At 43.7% G+C, this 18958-nt stretch overlaps 1 protein-coding gene across 2 annotated transcripts in view; it reads left to right on the plus strand.

Annotated features, from left to right (window-relative positions):
* Positions 1-18958, plus strand: part of LOC124711255 (probable G-protein coupled receptor Mth-like 1) — a 369949-nt gene that overhangs the window by 112804 nt on the left and 238187 nt on the right. For both annotated transcript variants that reach the window (XM_047241226.1, XM_047241227.1), the window contains exon 3: positions 11470-11691. In XM_047241226.1, coding sequence (XP_047097182.1) covers positions 11470-11691 — 222 coding nt within the window. The remainder of the gene's footprint in view (positions 1-11469; positions 11692-18958) is intronic.

The following is an 18958-nucleotide window of genomic DNA, read 5'->3' on the forward strand; positions in this document are numbered from 1 at the left end:
TCCATCGATGAATTGAAAATTCCAATATCCATTTTCATTGCTTCTGTTACAGAAGAAATGTTACAGCTTGTGTTTGGAAACATGATAGACGAATTTAATTGTTAATTCAACAACATGGGGGACACTTTCAACATTTAATGTGAAAATTTGTAAATTGTTGTTGTGGTCTTCAGTCCTGAGACTGGTTTGATGCAGCTCTCCATACTACTCTATCCTGTGCAAGCTTCTTCATCTCCCAGTACCTACTGCAGCCTACATCCTTCTGAATCTGCTTAGTGTATTCATCTCTTGGTCTCCCTCTACGATTTTTACCCTTCACGCTGCCCCCCAATACTAAATTGGTGATCCCTTGATACCTCAGAACATGTCCTACCAACCGATCCCTTCTTCTAGTCAAGCTGTGCCACAAACTCCTCCCCAATTCTATTCAATACCTCCTCGTTAGTTGTGTGATCTACCCATCTAATCTTCAGCATTCTTCTGTAGCACCACATTTCGAAAGCTTCTATTCTCTTCTTGTCCAAACTATTTATCGTCCATGTTTCACTTCCATACATGGCCACACTCCATACAAATACTTTCAGAAACAATTTCTGACACTTAAAACTATACTCTATATTAACAAATTTCTCTTTTTTTGAAACGCTTTCCTTGCCATTGCCAGTCTACATTTTATATCCTCTCTCATTCGACCATCATCAGTTATTTTGCTCCCCAAAATAGCAAAACTTCTTTACTACTTTAAGTGTCTCATTTCCTAATATTGATTGAATATTCAATAAATTAATAACATGTATTTCACTGAGTTTCATTTCGGTATATTCGCTGCGGCATACGGCCCACGCGTTGAACATCATACGGCACTGCGGAGAGACTTTTTGAACATCCCGCACATTTATTTAGTAGGATCATTCCATATAAAGAGTTGTCAAGTGAAAGCCGGCCGGGGTGGCCGAGCGGTTCTAGGCGCTACAGTCTGGAACCGCGCGACCGCTACGGTCGCAGGTTCGAATCCTGCCTCAGGCATGGATGTGTGTTATGTCCTTAGGTTAGTTAGGTTGAAATAGTTCTAAGTTCTAGGGGACTGATGACCTCAGCAGTTAAGTTCCATAGTGCTCAGAGCCACTTGTCAAGTGAAAACACGGCAGAGTGTATAACGACCATGGCGCGGACGTTGCCTACGCAGACAGGTGTGTGTATGGAAGTGCCCACTATTGGGAATTACCGTTGTACCAGTTTGTCTGTTACATGTGCTGGACGTGAGGTCAGCGAGTCGTGTCTTCGTCCGATTTCGCTATGGAACCCGAGTAACGGGAACAAAGAAGTGTAGAGAGGTTTTTGACTGCAGTAGGAGTGTCAGGAAGTGAAATTCATACTCGAATGTCTGTTGTATATGAGGAACAAAGTACGTCAGGCACGCTTGTGTCTGCGTGGAGTAACCAGTTTGGAGAAGGTCGGGTGTCACTGAAAGACAGCAGTCGGCCAGGTCAGCCTCATCGTGTAATTACTCCGTCGCTGCTGTGGTGGATGTTGCCACCAGAAACGACCGATGGCGGGCAGTAGACGACATACGTCTCTTGCTATCAACCACGGTACCGACCACAGCGCGCCTCTCCCTTCCTGGGGTATCCACTGTGTGGGGAGGGTCTTTTGCGGCGACACACTGCAAGCTTCAACTGATCTCAAGAGTGGCGTTGAGTCCACGTTGGAGGCCACTCCCTTCGGCTGATGGCAGTCTCCTGCAGGAAGGTGTCCACATTGGGTCCTCGGGTCCTCGTCCATTAACAAAGACGTAGATATCGCCGAAATGTTGACTGTAAAAAAAATGTTCAAATGTGTGTTAAGTCCTAAGGGACCAAACTGCTTAGGTCATCGGTCCCTAGACTTACACACTACTTAAACAAACTTATGCTAAGAACAACACACACAGACTCATTTACAGATACTTTTCTCTTACTACGAGTATACAAAGACAATGCAGAAGGTGACATATACACAGATTTACCAAAGTCTTTATTTGCTAGTTCTCCAATATGATAGGTACGGTAGGCAATAATGTCTCTGTCTACAAAGCTTTCAAGGCCACCAACAGAAGGTATTCCTGTACCGCCTCGTACAATTGCTACAGTAAGCCAACCGTTACCATGAGTGAAAGAATCGTTAATGTCAATGCTAAAATTAAGTCTACATCCACAGAAAATACATGGTCCATCGACAAGTGCAGTAGCACACACCCTTGCCCGAGGGAGGACTCCAACCTCCGGTGGGATGGACAGTGCTGTCCGTGACTTGGGGCCTCAAATCGCGCGTTCACTCTATTTTATTCAAGTTGATACTGGCCGTGAGAGCCTACAAGTTTTATAAGGGAACGTCAGGCGTCCTTTCTCATAATCAGAAACTGTCTGGACGACTTCCTCGACAGGCCGTATATATATATATATATATATATATACGGCCTGTCGAGGAAGTGTCCTCGGTGGCTCAGATGGATAGAGCGTCTGCCATGTAAGCAGGAGATCCCGGGTCCGAGCCCCGGTCTGGGCGCACATTTTCATCTGTCCCGTTGACGTATGATGTCAATGCCTGTAAGCAGCTAAGGGTGTTCATTTCATTGTAATTTCATTCTGATCTACGGCTGCAGGCTGACAGTGAATATATTGGTATTTATTAGCTAATGTGTCGGGGGAATTGAGCAATAGGAACTGAGTGTGTGTGTGTGTGTGTGTGTGTGTGTGTGTGTGTTTGTGTTTGTGTGTGTTGTAACGTATATGCAACCAATATGTGACGTTCCTACAACAAATATGCATATGTTCGTATGTGAAAGCTTCTATTCTCTTCTTGTCTATACTATTTATCGTCCACGTTTCACTTCCATACATGGCTACACTCCATACAAATACTTTCAGAAACGGCTTCCTGACACTTAAATCAATACTCGATGATAACAAATTTCTCTTCTTCAGAAACGCTTTCCTTGCCATTGCCAGTCTACATTTTATATCCTCTCTACTTCGACCATCATCAGTTATTTTTCTCCCCAAATAGCAAAACTCCTTTACTACTTTAAGTGTCTCATTTCCCAATCTAATTCCATCCGCATCACCCGATATAATTCGACTACATTTCTTTATCCTCGTTTTGCTTGTGTTGATGTTCATCTAATACCCTCCTTTCAAGACACTGTCCATTCCGTTCAACTGCTCTTCCAAGTCCTTTGCTGTCTCCGACAAAATTACAATGTCATCGGCAAACCTCAAAGTTTTTATTTCTTCTCCCTGGATTTTAATACCTACTCCGAACTTTTCTTTTGTTTCCTTTACTGCTTGCTCAATACACAGATTGAATAGCATCGGCGAGAGGCTACAAACCTGTCTCACTCTCTTCCCAACCACTGCTTCCCTTTCATGCCCCTCGACTCTTATAACTGCCATCTGGTTTCTGTACAAACTGTAAATAACCTTTCGCTCCCTGTATTTTACCCCTGCCACCTTCAGAATTTGAAAGAGAGTATTCCAGTCAACATTGTCAAAAGCTTTCTCTAAGTCTACAAATGCTATAAACGTAGGTTTGCCTTCCCTTAATCTTTCTTCTAAAATAAGTCGTAGGGTCAGTATTGCCTCACGTGTTCCAACATTTCTACGGAATCCAAACTGATCTTCCCTGAGGTCAGCTTCTACCAGTTTTTCCATTCGTCTGTGAAGAATTCGCGTTAGTATTTTGCAGCTGTGACTTATTAAACTGATAGTTCGGTAATTTTCACATCTGTCGACACCTGCTTTCTTTGGGATTGGAATTATTATATTCTTCTTGAAGTCTGAGGGAATTTCGCCTGTCTCGTATATCTTGCTCACCATATGGTAAAGTTTTGTTAGGCTTGGCTCTCCCCAAGGCTGTCAGTAGTTCTAATGGAATGTTGTCTACTCCCGGGGCCTTGTTTCGACTTTGGTCTTTCACTGCTCTGTCAAACTCTTCACGTAGTATCACATCTCCCATTTCATCTTCGTCTACCTCGTCTTCCATTTCCATGATATTGTCCTCAAGTACATCGCTCTTGTATAGACCCTCTATATACTCCATCCACTTTTCTGATTTCCCTTTTTTGCTTAGAACTGGGTTTCCATCTGAGCTCTTGATGGAAGTGGTTCTCTTTTCTCCAAAGGTCTCTTTAATTTTCCTGTAGGCAGTATCTATCTTACCCCTAGTGAGATAAGCCACTACATCCTTACATTTGTTCTCTAGCCATGCCTGCTTAGCCATTTTGCACTTCCTGCCGATCTTATTTTTGAGACGTTTGTATTCCTTTTTGCCTGCTTCATTTACTGCATTTTTATATTTTCTCCTTTCATCAATTAAATTCAATATTTCTTCTGTTACCCAAGGATTTCTAATAGCCCTCGTCTTTTTACCTACTTGATGCTCTGCTGCCTTCACTACTTCATCCCTTAAAGCTACCCATTCTTCTTCTACTGTATTTCTTTCCCCCATTCTTGTCAATTGTTCCCTTATGCTCTCCCTGAAACTCTGTACAACCTCTGGTTCTTTCAGTTTATCCAGGTCCCATCTCCTTAAATTCCCACCTTTTTGTTGTTTCTTTAGGTTTAATCTACAGTTCATAACCAATAGATTGTGGACAGAGTCCACATCTGCCCCTGGAAATGTCTTACGATTTAAAATCTGGTTCCTGAATCTCTGTCTTACCATTATATAATCTATCTGAAACCTTTTAGTATCTCCAGGGTTCTTCCCAAGTATATAACCTCCTTTCATGATTCTTGAACAAAGTGTTAGCTATGATTAAGTTATGCTCTGTGCAAAATTCTACCAGGCGGCTTCCTCTTTCATTTCTTAGCCTCAATCCATATTCACCTACTACGTTTCCTTCTCTTCCTTTTTCTACTGTCGAATTCCAGTAACCCATCACTATTAAATTTTCGTTTCCCTTCACTACCTGAATAATTCCTTTTATCTCATCATACATTTCATCAATTTCTTCATCATCTGTAGAGCTAGTTGGCATATAAACTTGTACTACAGTAGCAGGCCCGGGCTTCGTGTCTATCTTAGCCACAATAATGCGTTCACTATGCTGTTTGTAGTAGCTTACCCGCACTCCTATTTTTTTATTCTTTATTAAACCTACTGCTGTATTACCCCTATTTGATTTTGTATTTATAACCTTGTATCCACCTGACCAAAAGTCTTGTTCCTCCTGCCACCGAACTTCACTAATTGCCACTATATCTAACTTTAACCTATCCATTTCCCTTTTTAAATTTTCTAACCTAGCTGCCCGATTAAGGGATCTCACATTCCACTCTTCGATCCGTAGAACGCCAGTTTTCTTTCTCTTGATAATGACGCCCTCTTGAGTAGTCTCCGCCCGGAGATCCGAATGGGGGACTATTTTACCTCCGGAATATTTTACCTAAGAGGACGCCATCATCATTTATTCATACAATAAAGCTGCATGCCCTCGGGAAAAATTACGACTGTAGTTTCCTCTTGCTTTCAGCTGTTCGCCGTACCACAACAGCAAGGCCGTTTTGGTTAGTGTTACAGGGCCAGATCAGTCAATCATCCAGACTGTTACCCCTGCAACTACTGAAAAGGCTGCTGCTCCTCTTCAGGAACCACACGTTTGTCTGGCCTCTCAACAGATACCCCTCCGTTGCTGTTGCACCTACGGTACGGCTATCTGTATCGTTGAGGCACGCAAGCCTCCCCACCAACCGCAAGGTCCATGGTTCATGGAGGGAAGGGTTTTCAATGTAATGGAGAAAAAAAAAGTTTAAATGTATCTGAATTCCTAAGGGACCAAACTGCTAAGGCTATCAGTCCCTAGACTTACATACTACTTAAACTGACGTATGCTAAGAACAACACACACACCCATACTCGAGGGAGGATTTGAACCTCCGGCAGCATGGGCCGCGCAATCCGTGACCGAGCGGCTGTGATGGAGAGTTCTGACACACACCTTACAGTGTGTGTGTGTGTAGGTGTGGAAGGCAGGTTTGAAAGTTGCAAGTGTGGGAACTGGAGGTGTGATGGGTGCAATGATTCATAAAGAGCACAAGAAAGAAGCGGGTCTGGGACGACAGTTCATGGGAGCAAAATTTGCATCTTGGAGATCTTCAGCTTCTGTTTAAGAAAGCTTTGAGTAAAAGGATATGATGTATTTCAGACGGAGCACAGACTATGGCAGGACAAGTGTGGGCAAGAGATTGGGCTGTTTTCTCTACAGATGAACCATTCTGGTATTGTGCAATACTAATTCCGGTAGATTACGGAAACTGTCATTCTATCTGGTTGAGATTTGAGCCCCGCACTTCCCAAATCCAGCGTCATAAATTACTGTTCCACCTCGGTAGGTTCGCATCCAGGTAGAAAGTGAACTGTGTGCAGATGTAGGGTTGAGAGAAGGCGAAACTTATAAAGCATTGAGGAAAGAAAGGTGCTTTGTTCTTTACATTTATAATAAATATTTTAATTACCAAAATACTTGAGGAATATGGTGAGGGTATGGAAGGAGATTAACTGCCAGAGGATGAGTTTGGTCAGAGAAGAGGGGTCGCTTTTTCGAAACTCAGTAATTATTTCCCACTGCGACGTATAAATTTGAAATTTGCCTCAAAGGTGCCTACAGCCGTCCTCTGTAATGTTGAAAAGCGTGGCGCTCTGCGACGTCATCCTCCTGGTCCGGGGCGCTTCAAATAGCAAGATGTCGACACATACGAGAAAAAGGCCCCAGCACAATTGAGATGTAAGGTGTGTTAATGCTGTCACATCGGCGCCACATTTCACCTCGATTCGATCCAACGCCAATGTGCGCGTATCACACGGTGGAAAGATCGTTGCACATCCTCTTACACACATTTTATCCCTTCTTTTGAAGTCTCCGCGATGGAGGTTATAACCACGACATCCAATGCTGAAAATCTCGCAGTTTTTCTATGCGTGGCCGATGAAAACGTTTCATCGCGAGAAGGCCTCAAGGGTGTCAGTAAAACGACACATTTTGTGCTCTAAAACGACAGTTCACAGTGCGATCTGCAACAGCACGACGCTCTTGACAATCTTTGATCCTGCTGACACACCACGGACGCTTCACTCCTTCTGTGAAGACATCGTGGGCTAGCAACCCGATTGAACGTGACCGTGCCCCTTTGCGACTGCAACTTTCACTCTGACGGAAAGTGTGGAACGCGAAGGGACTGTTCAAAACCATTCGGCGAAATATGAACACGATCCGAAGCAGAAACAGGTGCGTACGCTTTTTCAGCCCTCGAGTTCTGTGCCCTCTGTAATGTGGTCAGGGAGGGATGCGACATTGACCCATGCATGAATAAAACGGCAAACGGCCCCTCTAAGATCCCAGATCGACAGTACCACCAGTGCCATCCGTCCACGCTAGCTGAACTCTTTGAAAATGTACCTGCACAGAGAAAATCCGTGATAGGCTTCTGGACACTAGTAGGCGTGCCAGAACGGACAGGTGTCAACTGGTCGCCAACCTGCAGGTACCTAGGACTCTCGTCGCGGCTTTCTCTGTACAGGTACATTTTAAACTGCTCAACAATCGTGGGCGAGGGCCACAGATAGTGTTGCCAAATTGCGGGGGGAGGGGGGGGAGGGGAGCGGATAGGGAGCCTTTTTCATTTTACTCACGTACGTGTCCATGTCGCAAAAATGGTTCAAATGGCTCTGAGCACTATGGGATTTAACTTCTGAGGTCATTAGTCCCCTAGAACTACTTACACCTAACTAACCTATGGACATCACACACATCCGTGCCCGAGGCAGCATGCCCGAGGCAGCATTCGAACCTGCGACCGTAGCGGTCGCGCGGATCCAGACTGTAGTGCCTAGAACCGTTCGGCCACCCCGGCCGGCTTCCATGTCGCACCCCTCCGTGATCACACCACAGTCGGGGGCAAAACAGGATTACTAGAGACCCGGATACCACCTGCCACCTGCCTCCTTTGATCAACAATGTCAGCTCCGTGCCTAAAATCCTTATTTCGAGCGGACTCAACAATGCGGCCAAAACATCGATCGTAACATCCACAAAAATACAAATTCCACGCGAATCAATACACTGACTAAACCCAGTGAAATTAGTTCGACAACCGCGGGAAAACGAGGTTTTGGGTCTGCCACGAAGTAAAAATTCATTAATAAAGACAACAACACCGTTAAAAACACGAACACTCTACAAAAAGCGAAACACTTGAAACTGCCAAAAAGTAAAACCCGACAAAACCTAAAAACACACCATAAGACCACGGTATCCCAATCTTGAGTTCACCTATACAGCTCAGCCGTGTACAAGGATACCAATAAATACTTACCTCTCCCCACAATAGCCGGTATCCCAACCAGAGCAGACCAGACCTAGTCCAAGATACCACTAAACGCTTCCGCAACTACAAAAGCCGATATCCTAATATCCAGTTCAACTATATAGCTTAACGGTAGACCAGGATACCAATAACATCCCCCCCCCCCCCAAAAAAAACTAAAACATCTGATATCCCAATTTCTAGTTCACCTATATAGCTCAATCCTAGAACAGGAAACCAAATGCCGGACGGTTTGTGGATTTTCTCTATTTGTTTGTGTTGTCCTCATCATTTCATCATTATCATCTTTGGCGACAGTGGCTAGATTGGACTGTGTAAGAAATTGGACTGCGAAAAAGTTGAGACTTTGTACGGGCGCTGATGACCGCGCAGTTGAGCGCCCCACAAACCAGACTTCATGATCATCAGGAGACCAATAACCCCTCCCACCTTCAACTACAAAAGCCGGTATCACAATCTCTAGTTCATGCATAGAGCTCGCTCTTACGGCGTCGGCCGTTGTTCTGTTATGCGTTGCAATGGGTAACTGTATGTGCAGTGAATGATGAGAACTAAACATATGAATGATAAGTGGGACAGGACAAAATGGCGGAATCCACGAGAAAATAGTTTCCGATAAACATTGTAAACGGATCAAGGGTTTTAATTAAATAATGGGAGAAGTTAGGTGGATCAGTGTTTGTTAATATTCTGTGGATCAGTGCTTGTTAATATTATTTATTAGTACTGGTCGACCTAACTCTCCCGTGAATTAATTAAAAAACATTGATCCAGTTAGTGGTTACACAAGCACATAAGAATATATTTTCAATTTTACGACATATTCTGTTTTATGCGACAACATTCTGCACAATATATTCCATTGTGCCACCATGTAATTTCGTCACTCCACAACGCGACGACTGTATCAATAACAAACCTCCCAGACACATCACAACCACATAATTAAACCACTAGAGCACGCCAACTTTTCAGTACCGCGTCCTCTACATTTCACTTCAATTATTTTTTAAAGACGTCACACAACATAACGCGATACAGCGCACCTACATCACGGGTGGTATCCTACACACATCAATAAAAGTTTTCTGCCTCGTGATGACTGGGTGTTGTGTGATGTCCTTAGGTTAGTTAGGTTTAAGTATTTTTAAGTTCTAGGGCACTGATGACCATAGCTGTTAAGTCCCATAGTGCTCAGAGCCATTGGAACCATTTGAATAAAAGTTTTGCATCATCCCGGTTTCCAGAATTCCGGAAGATAGACTGTGGATATTGTATCACAGACACAGTCCCTTCGATTGTTCAGAGATGTCACTGAACCCGCCCAAAGATGTAAATAACCATGCATGAACAGCGCCTATTAGACGGAGGAGGTCCGACAGCCGATTAGTTCCAGTCATTCTACCAGGAACGAGGTACACGGCTCGTGTAGTCTGTAGTTGAACCACGGTCAATACCGCGGTTCGATCGCGTCCGCATTGTTACTTTGTGATAGGAAGGGCTCTCAACAAGGGAAGTGTCAGGCGTCTTGGAGTGAACCAAAGCGATGTTGTTCGTACATGGAGAAGATACACGACTAATACAGGCATGCATCAATGCAAGAGGGCGTGCCACTGGGTATTAGAGGTACCGGTGGGTAGAGCAATGTGGACCACCACCTCTGAAGGTCTCGCTGTATGGTAGTACAACATGCAGTGTGTGGTTTACATGAGCAATAAAAATGGCAGAAATGATGTTTATGTTGATCTCTATTCCAATGTTCTGTATAGGTTCCAGAACTCTCGGAACCGAGACTTTTTTGATCTGTTTATAACCAACTATACCCGAAAAGCATACGCACTCGTGATCGCTTCGGATCACTTTCAAATGTTCAGAGCCATTTTTTTTTTTGGGTTGCATTCGAATACCAACAAATCGTGCAGGTTCAGTCACGATGTGGTCGTGAGCATGATGTTCAAATGGTTCAAATGGCTCTGACCACTATGGGACTTAACATCTGAAGTCATCAGTCCCCTAGAACGTAGAACTACTTAAACCTAACTAACCTAAGGACATCACACACATCCATGCCCGAGACAGGATTCGAACCTGCGACTGTAGCAGCAGCGCGGTTCGGGACTGAAGCGCCTAGAACCGCTTGGCCACCACGGCCGGCCGTGAGCATGTCCAAACAAGATAACTCCTTTCTGGAATTCTGTCACGTGTCCATGTGGTACACATTCTACACGATGTATAACTCTTCAAATCGACCTGTGTGCTGTTTAACCCTTTGACTACCTATTTTACTTTAAAAACAGGAATGATCGTTATTTTAACTAACGTCTTAGTCATAAGTAATAGTATAAAAAGAACGTTTCCGCCTATTTTGTTTTCCAAGGAGTTTGGGAGGGGGTGGGGTGGGGGAGGGATGGCGTTAATCGTAAGTATCTCCAAGGTTTGGAAAGACAACTGCGCAAGAACTACAAGACACATCGAAAACAGAGACACATCAGTGGACAGATCAGCTCTCTAAGCTTGTAACATACGCTACAGGTGCTCGATAGGGGCTTCGTTTGTGATATCGCAAGCGTCAATTCGTAGATGCAAGTCGTTGACATGACGTGTGCTGGAAAGCGTAAAGGCAGCCCGCTTTTCTAATCTGGTAATTGGGTTGCCAATCTGCAAGTGGAAACTAATTCAATGTGACAGAACGGAGACGAGGGTTAACAATGAAACTTAAGAACAACACAACCTAGAGGTGCAATAGGTAATTGTAAGAATTCTGCTAACCTTTACCAGTGGGAGATTGATACACAGTAATAGCATGCAACAGATCTCTAGTAATCCTACTTCCCCATGGTAGTCAAAGGATTAAGGGGATGTTACCTTGCCCAGTCAGCATATTAAGTGAACCTCTTCTTGTTATTACAATATATGTCAGCATACTAACTGAGCCTTTTGTGGATGTTGCATGATAGATCTTTTCAATAACACAGTATGATAAGTGCAGTGTTATAGGTATTTCAAGTGATACTTGAAATATCTGACTTGTCGAGCCCAGCATTGGGGATCCTGAAATTTGGGATTCCCCGGGGAAGATTTTGAAGTCTGGGGTTCCCCTCGACAGGACGGCGAGGGCCGGCTGGTGGCTCTGGCGTGCGAGTGCTCGTCGGCGTCGGCGTGGTGCTGGCGCAGCTGCTGCCCCTCGGGTTACAAGCTGGACGTGGCGGAGCTGGACCGCGTCCACCAGAACGTCGACTGCGTCAGCGACGCCTCGCCAGAGGCACCCAGGCCCTGGCTGCCCACGCTGCCCAACATGCGCCGCCGGGAGGTCTACGGATTCCCCAAGGTACCTACTCTAATTTTCTGCATCATTACAATGACTTGTGCGGAGTATCCAGGGTGGTAATAATTAAAGATCCAGTTCTAAATTACTCTAAAACATTACTGTAACTTAGGAAGTTGGGATGAAGGGAACACTTAGTGTGGAAGGTCAAGGCCCCTACAAAGTCACTCCTTAACACAACTAGCACATGAATTAATAACAATTTATTCAAAAAAGCTTTTGTAAAACAGATTATAGGTAATCAACACGTGGCCGTTCTTAAGACAAAATCAAAATGTACAATTACAACAACTTGCTGGAGATTTCAATTCTTAAGAAACAAAATTACAATCGGAAGGTGATTTTACAATGTGGTACATATGTTCCCCTTACTTTCTTTTGAAGTCAGTACTCAATAATATGAAGCCTTGCCGCAGTGGATACACCGGTTCCCGTGAGATCACCGAAGTTTAGCGCTGTCGGGTGTGGTCGGCACTTGGATGGGTGACCATCCAGGCCGCCATGCGCTGTTGCCATTTCTCGGGGTGCACTCAGCCTCGTGATGCCAACTGAGGAGCTACTCGACCGAATAGTAGCGGCTCCGGTCAAAGAAAACCGTCGTAACGACAGGGAGAGATGTGTGCTGACCACACGCCTCTCCTTTCCGTATCCTCAACTGAGGATGACACGGCGGTCGGATGGTCCCGATGGGTCACTTGTGGCCTGAAGACGGAGTGCAATAGTATGAAAATGATTTACGAACTCTAAAACACAAGGAGCTCAAGTTAATTAGTGGAACTGATTACCAAGCAATTAAAAATCCCTTTTTTACATATATATAAAATAGGTTCAATAACTACCAAACGGGCAGTGACTCCAGGCTGCCCTGAGCAAAAGGTGACTTAACTTAAAATGCTGGAAGCAGCAGACCAGCCGTCCAAAACAACACCTTAACGCCGGGGCCCAATCGGGAGTCACTTCCCATTAGACGACACGCCACAGCTTCTGTGCACCGAAGCAGAACGTGGCGCCGCCCCCACACACCCCAACTCGGAGAAAAACTGGAACACAAACAGACCGCAGAAAACACGGCAAACACCAAGCAAACATCAATTAAGGGGGGTAGGTCGTCAAACGGGCCGACTTGGAGCAGGAGAGGCACCATACGACATTTTAATTTTCACTGTCTACACATTTACAAATAAATTCATAAAACTTTGTCAGCATGACCCGGAAGGATTCCGAATTCACACTCATAGCAGTGGAAGTTCGAAAACATAACGAAGTAATTTTTTTTTACATGTGAAATTTCATCTTTTTTACTTACTAATGGCAGCATTTGTTGCTATAGGTACACTTTTCTTAATAAGCAATAGAGAAGGTTCGATGAATTTTGCACAGCATACAAACCATACTTAAAGGTGTATGAAACTCTAGAATTTTCCAAATCTGTTAAAAACTGTGGTAAAAATTGAGGTAATTAACTACAAAATTTGTGTTTTGTTCTAAACATGAAGTTTAAAATACAACAGCTCATTCGTTTTTTCGTAAATTAAATAAATTCTAGAGTTTCATACACCTGTAAGTATGGTATGTATGCTGTGTAAAATTCATCGAAGAATCTCTCTAACTTATGAAGAAAAGTGTACCTATAGCAAGAAATGCAGCCATTAGTAAGCGAAAAAATGATGAAATTTCACAGGTAAAAAAATTATTTTGTTATGTTTTCGAACTTCCACTGCAATGAGTGTGAATCCTGAATCCTTCCTGGTGATGCTGACAAAGTTTTATGAATTTATTTGTGAAAGTATAGACAGTGGAAATTAAAATGTCCTGTGATGCCTCTCCTGCTCCAAGTCGGCCCGTTTGACGTCCTACCCCCCAATAAATAATAATATAGTTTTTAAAACAAACCAATAAGTGCTTTCAATGAACGACCAAAATATCAGACATTTACACTCTCATAGCTAGGCAAAGAATATTTGCACATATCATTAAAGCCGTCAATGTGTACAAAGATGAAATGGAAATAATTTCAAGATAATACTACGTTATTCAAATGCACACGTTCAGCACAAACTAGGTTTTGTGCACTTTAATTTCCTTGCATAGGTCTGCAATGTAACTGGCAATAGTGTAACCTTGGTATGCAGAAAATTACAACTAGACTATGACCTAATATCTTCAATAGCTTACTACAGCTTTTGTGGACGCTGATTTCCTTAAAGGAAGTAGTTACTGCTGGTCTCCTTGCGATAACACACCTTGCCGGTTGCTCTTACTTCAACAACACATACATTAAGGCAACCAACCAACCAACAAGCGACAGTCGCAAGTCCCCCACAAACTCGCGACCGTCCTGCTGGCCGAGCCCTTGAGATTTGCTCCTTCGTCCCCTCAAGCACGTCCTAGCGCCTCGTAGCGAGCCCTACGACCAACTCCCCTACCGCAAAATCCGCCGCCAGATCACAACGGGGCAAAGATCTTACTACAGATAGGTAATCGATAGTCGTACCAAAGAGCTGGTGTGCCAGAAAAGGCGCACCACTGCTCAATTACCACTTCTCAGAATGACTTCTAACTTTACGGAATAGGAATATTATCGAAGAAAGGGGAAATGTTAATGGAAACAAAAAACTTTAACGAAACTTGAAGAGTCATAACATACACGGATTCAGCGGCAAATAATAGATGAATCGCAATACGGTGACTACAGCGTGCGCTGCAAACTGAACTGCATTGTGCTATGTGTATGGAAGCAAAACTTTGGCAGCCAACAGTGCTGGCACTTTTAATTAGGTAAGCCAATCCGCTACGGCAAAGTCGTACCATATCGCACGGGAAAAATCTGTTTTTAATTGTCCTGAGGCCAAAAACCACGCAAACAGTAGCAATTAAATCGATTTTTAGTTGTCCTGAGGTCAAAAACTGGATAAAAAAGCAACAGTGAAATCGATGTTTAATTGTCATAAGACTGGTGCAAGACATGTTCAATATGCTGTCCACCATTTACTATTACATCTTGAAATCGAGAAACAGCATATTCCACAACAGGTCCGAGTATCTCAGGGGCCACGTACAGAATGCGATGTTCGTAATCGGAGCACTGAACACAGGAACTTTCACAAAACGCCACAGCCAGAAGTAACATGGATTAGGGTGAGATGATCTGGACGGCCAGACTGTAGGAAAATAACGGCTGATAATTCTAGCACTGCAGCAATGCCTCTGCAGCAGTCGCTTCACTGGTTGTGCAATGAGCGCCATTACGTATAAAATGATCCTATCCACATATCCGCGATGTTGAAGGGTTGGAATGATGTTGGTGTGCAAAACACTCTCATAACATTTAACAGTGACTATACAGGAAGATAACCTGCAGGACCCATTTCCTCGAAAAAAATATGGCCCTACGATAAACGACGCCATCAACCCACAACACACATTTTTATCTTTGCGTAATGAACCAGTTTCGGTTGACTTGCGTGCTGATTTTCCGTTGCCCCTATTCTGCTATTCTGTATATGGACATGTCCTTGGAGATGGAAAGGGGTTTCCTCTTTCCGCAAGATGTTAAATGGCCATTCATTGTCCACTTCCATGGGAGCAAGACATTCTAGAGCTTGCTGGCAGGTCAATATGAAGCAACTCCTGAGCACAGGTAACTTTGGGTGGATTGCAATACAGGATGTTTCGTAGAATTCTATGAACAGTGATCACTGGCTTGACCAAAGTTTGGGCAGTTCTACTTTATGTTCATACACTATCTCTCGACCCCTCCTGCAATGCTGTGACCACATCTTCTACTGACGTCGGATCAATTGTTTTTCGCCCTCTGCCACATTGCTTTTCGAAATAACCTGTCTTCACGAATTTCGTAATCATTTTCTCCAGATCCTTAGCAGACATTGGACCATCGCCTTTTTTCGTACTCTTGAGTATCTGGAACTTCTGCGGAGCTTTCCCAACAGCGCGCGTTACTGCATTTAGATACTCATGTCGAGCATCTAAGACGGAAACGGAGGAACAGCCATGTACCCCATTTCTATGATTTTGCCGCTTACAGGACCATCTAGTAGTAAAATTATTGTTACTTTTATTTTTTTCCGTAACGTCTCCCACTCCGATAATATTCCGTTGAAATTTGACGTCATTCTGAGCAGTGATTCTCTATTTACACCATTTTGGAACTGGAATTCTAATTATAATCGCCTTGTATAATCTACACTAACTGATCGAAAGTATCTGGACATGTATTACTTGACATTAGTATGGAATGTGAGCGCCTTTCGCGTTTATGACGCCTTAAACTCCGCTGGGATATTTTCTGGGGTATCTGATGTCTGTGGAGGAATGACAGCCCGTTTTTTCCTCAAGATCCGAAACCAGAGAAGTATTGATGTTGGACGCTAGGTTCTGGAGCGGAATCGACGTCCCAATTCATACAATAGATGGCAGAGGTTGAAAATACCGCTTCAGTTGTAAATTACTTTATTTTCACACGACCAGTTTCGGACTGTTATAAGCCCATCCTCAGGTGTCGGAACTGTGCTGTGGTCCCCGAGCGCCGCGTGTACCAGGCGCGGTGTGCAGGGACGAATAGAGAAACGTTCTAGCGACGATACAGGCCACAAATCAGGAAATCCACTGACAGTCCATTGGATGTGGTACCACATATTCTCGACTGGGTTCAACTCCATTAACTTCGGTGAGTCTGGTGGCCAGAGGAGTAAGGTAAATTCGCCCTGGTGGTTTTCATACCACGCGCGTACACCGAAAACTGTGTGAAACATTGCATCATCGTCCTGGTAGATGTCATCATGTCTTGGGAAAACGAACTGCATGTAGGGGAGGACGTGGTCCCCATGGATAGATGCACACTTTTGTTGATCCGTTGTGTCTTCCACCTGGGGATGCCACGAAAAAGTTGCTCTCTCCTGGCTACTACACTGCACAGTGCAAGAAGACACAATTCCCTTCACGCCGTACACGCCAATGGCTACTTGTCCGATGGGACATAAAACGTGATTCTTCTGAAAAGGCCATCTGTCGCCACAGAGTGGACGTCCAGTTGCGATACTGATGTCCAAATTCCAGCCTTCGTTGCCGATGAACAGCAGTCAGCCTGGATGCATGAACCAGAAGCCTCCTGTGGAGGCTCATACGTATCAGTGTTCGCTGAACGATCGTTGCAGGAAGGAGGGAAGATTGGCTTTAACGTCTCGTCGACATCGAGGTCATTAGAGCGGAGCACAAGCTTAAATTGTGTCAAGGATGGGGAAGGAAATCGGCCGTGCACTTTTCAAAGGAACAATCCCGGCATTTGCCTGGAGAGATTTAGGGAAATCACGGAAAACCTAAATCTGGATGGCCGGACGCGGATTTCAACCGTCATCCTCCGGAATGCGAGTCCAGTCTCCTAACCACTACGCCACCTCGCTCGGGTCGGTCGTTGAGGAGACACTAGTGATAGCCCTTTAGTTCATCTGGGTGGCCAGTTATGCAACAGTTGCACGTCTATTCACCCGTTCACACATCCATTCACCTCTGCCATTTATGATATGTGGTGCAACACGTTACCTCGGCGCTGCTTTTGAATAGCGCCATTTAGCCATGTACGGTATACTTTAACTACGGTGGTACGCAAACAATTTACAAACAGTAGTTGGGAAGCCACTGACCATACCCTTGTGGACATCAGATAAATCGCTCCGTTTCCGCATTATGACAACGATCGACTGTTTTATACGTCCCCCCTCCACTGCTAGTGCTGCCATGTTCCGTCTATGAGTAGTTGTTTCACGTTGACGTCGAACATGGGCGGTGGTCACATTAATGTGACTGGACCGTGTATAAAAGTTACTTCGCCAGTCATAATATGTTACTTACTTTTTCATGTCCCCTAGTACATAAGACTGATTCACGAGGAAGTTTTGTGTATATCATTTACAATTATAGTAATGATGAGTGTGTAATTTGTGTATTGTTACCAGTTCCTTATCAAATTCGCGTATGGGGTGGCTTCTAGTGGCAATGATGGGAGGTACGAGATGATCACCTACAAAGGAGGTGGAATTTCTTGGGGAGAAACAGTAAACAGCCGTCGCAAGTCCAGAGAGCAGCGAAGCTTGACAGAATCTGTACGTACAGTGACTCCAAAAAGTATTCATCCGACCATAGCGCATAGAATATGACAACCACAATCATATAAATGTGGCTAAAAGACGAACAATAATTATTTTATTACTTCGGTTAACATACAGCACATTTCGAAATAAAACGCTATCTTCGTTCATATGATGCTTAATTTGTGAACAAATCACGTTATTTAAAATCTTGCCTCATTTGATGTGAAGCAAGTGTTCGTCTAATAAATAAGATCACAAATATGGTGCTGCACTGGCACACGTCCCTCTCCCTGCTCTTAAGCGGTTGTTATTTCATCTACTGTGTAGATAGTTCGCGCTCTCTTTTTAAAACTGTTGGGCGATATTTACGTAACATGGGTTCAAAACGTCGCGAAACTGCAAGAGAAGAGAGAGAAATCTGCATCAGTTTGTTTCGAAAAGGAAGCGAGTTGAATCTGCAAGAAGGCGTAAATCCGATGCGTTTAGTTTCTGGAAGAGGTGTGTGTTTTTTACCGACTATAGTTGATGTTAGCTTTTTAAGTCAAATGGGCAAGTAACAGAATGGAGAAAAAAGAATTGTGAAAGAAATATAACAACCTCAGATGATCAAGGAGCAAGTTCAGTACTTGTCTGGGGCCGCATGGGTGCAAATGATGTGGGTGATTTGTATTTTATTGTTGGAATTATGGATGACACGGTATGCATAAACATTCTAAGAAAACATCTATCCATAAATGTCAATAACATGAGTCGTTAAGGGGATTATATTTTCCCAGAAAATGATGATCCAAAATATATTGCTCTAGATAGAAGGTTCTGAAGGCAGGACAACTAGCTACGGAACAGGATGATATCACAACTGAACTAAATGGAAGTGCTATGAACGATGAGTCAGAAGTAGTAGATAAATTTAATAATCGTTTCTTCAATCTAATAGAAAGTACAGGGACAAACGGTTCAAGAGTAAAATCACAGCAGTATGTCGAAAAAGTAACTTTCATAAAACTGAGTGGTGTGATTGTGTCATCAACTTCTCCTTCTGAAATGAAAGAAATTATACACTCCCTCAAAAATAAAAGCTCATCTGGGTTTGATGCTGTTCCTAACAGGGCACTAAGGATTTGTTCTCATGTAACAGTTCTGTCTCATCAGAAATACGTTAT

This window comes from Schistocerca piceifrons, chromosome 8 (assembly GCF_021461385.2).
Source record: "Schistocerca piceifrons isolate TAMUIC-IGC-003096 chromosome 8, iqSchPice1.1, whole genome shotgun sequence".
Classification (NCBI taxonomy): Eukaryota; Metazoa; Arthropoda; class Insecta; order Orthoptera; family Acrididae; genus Schistocerca; species Schistocerca piceifrons.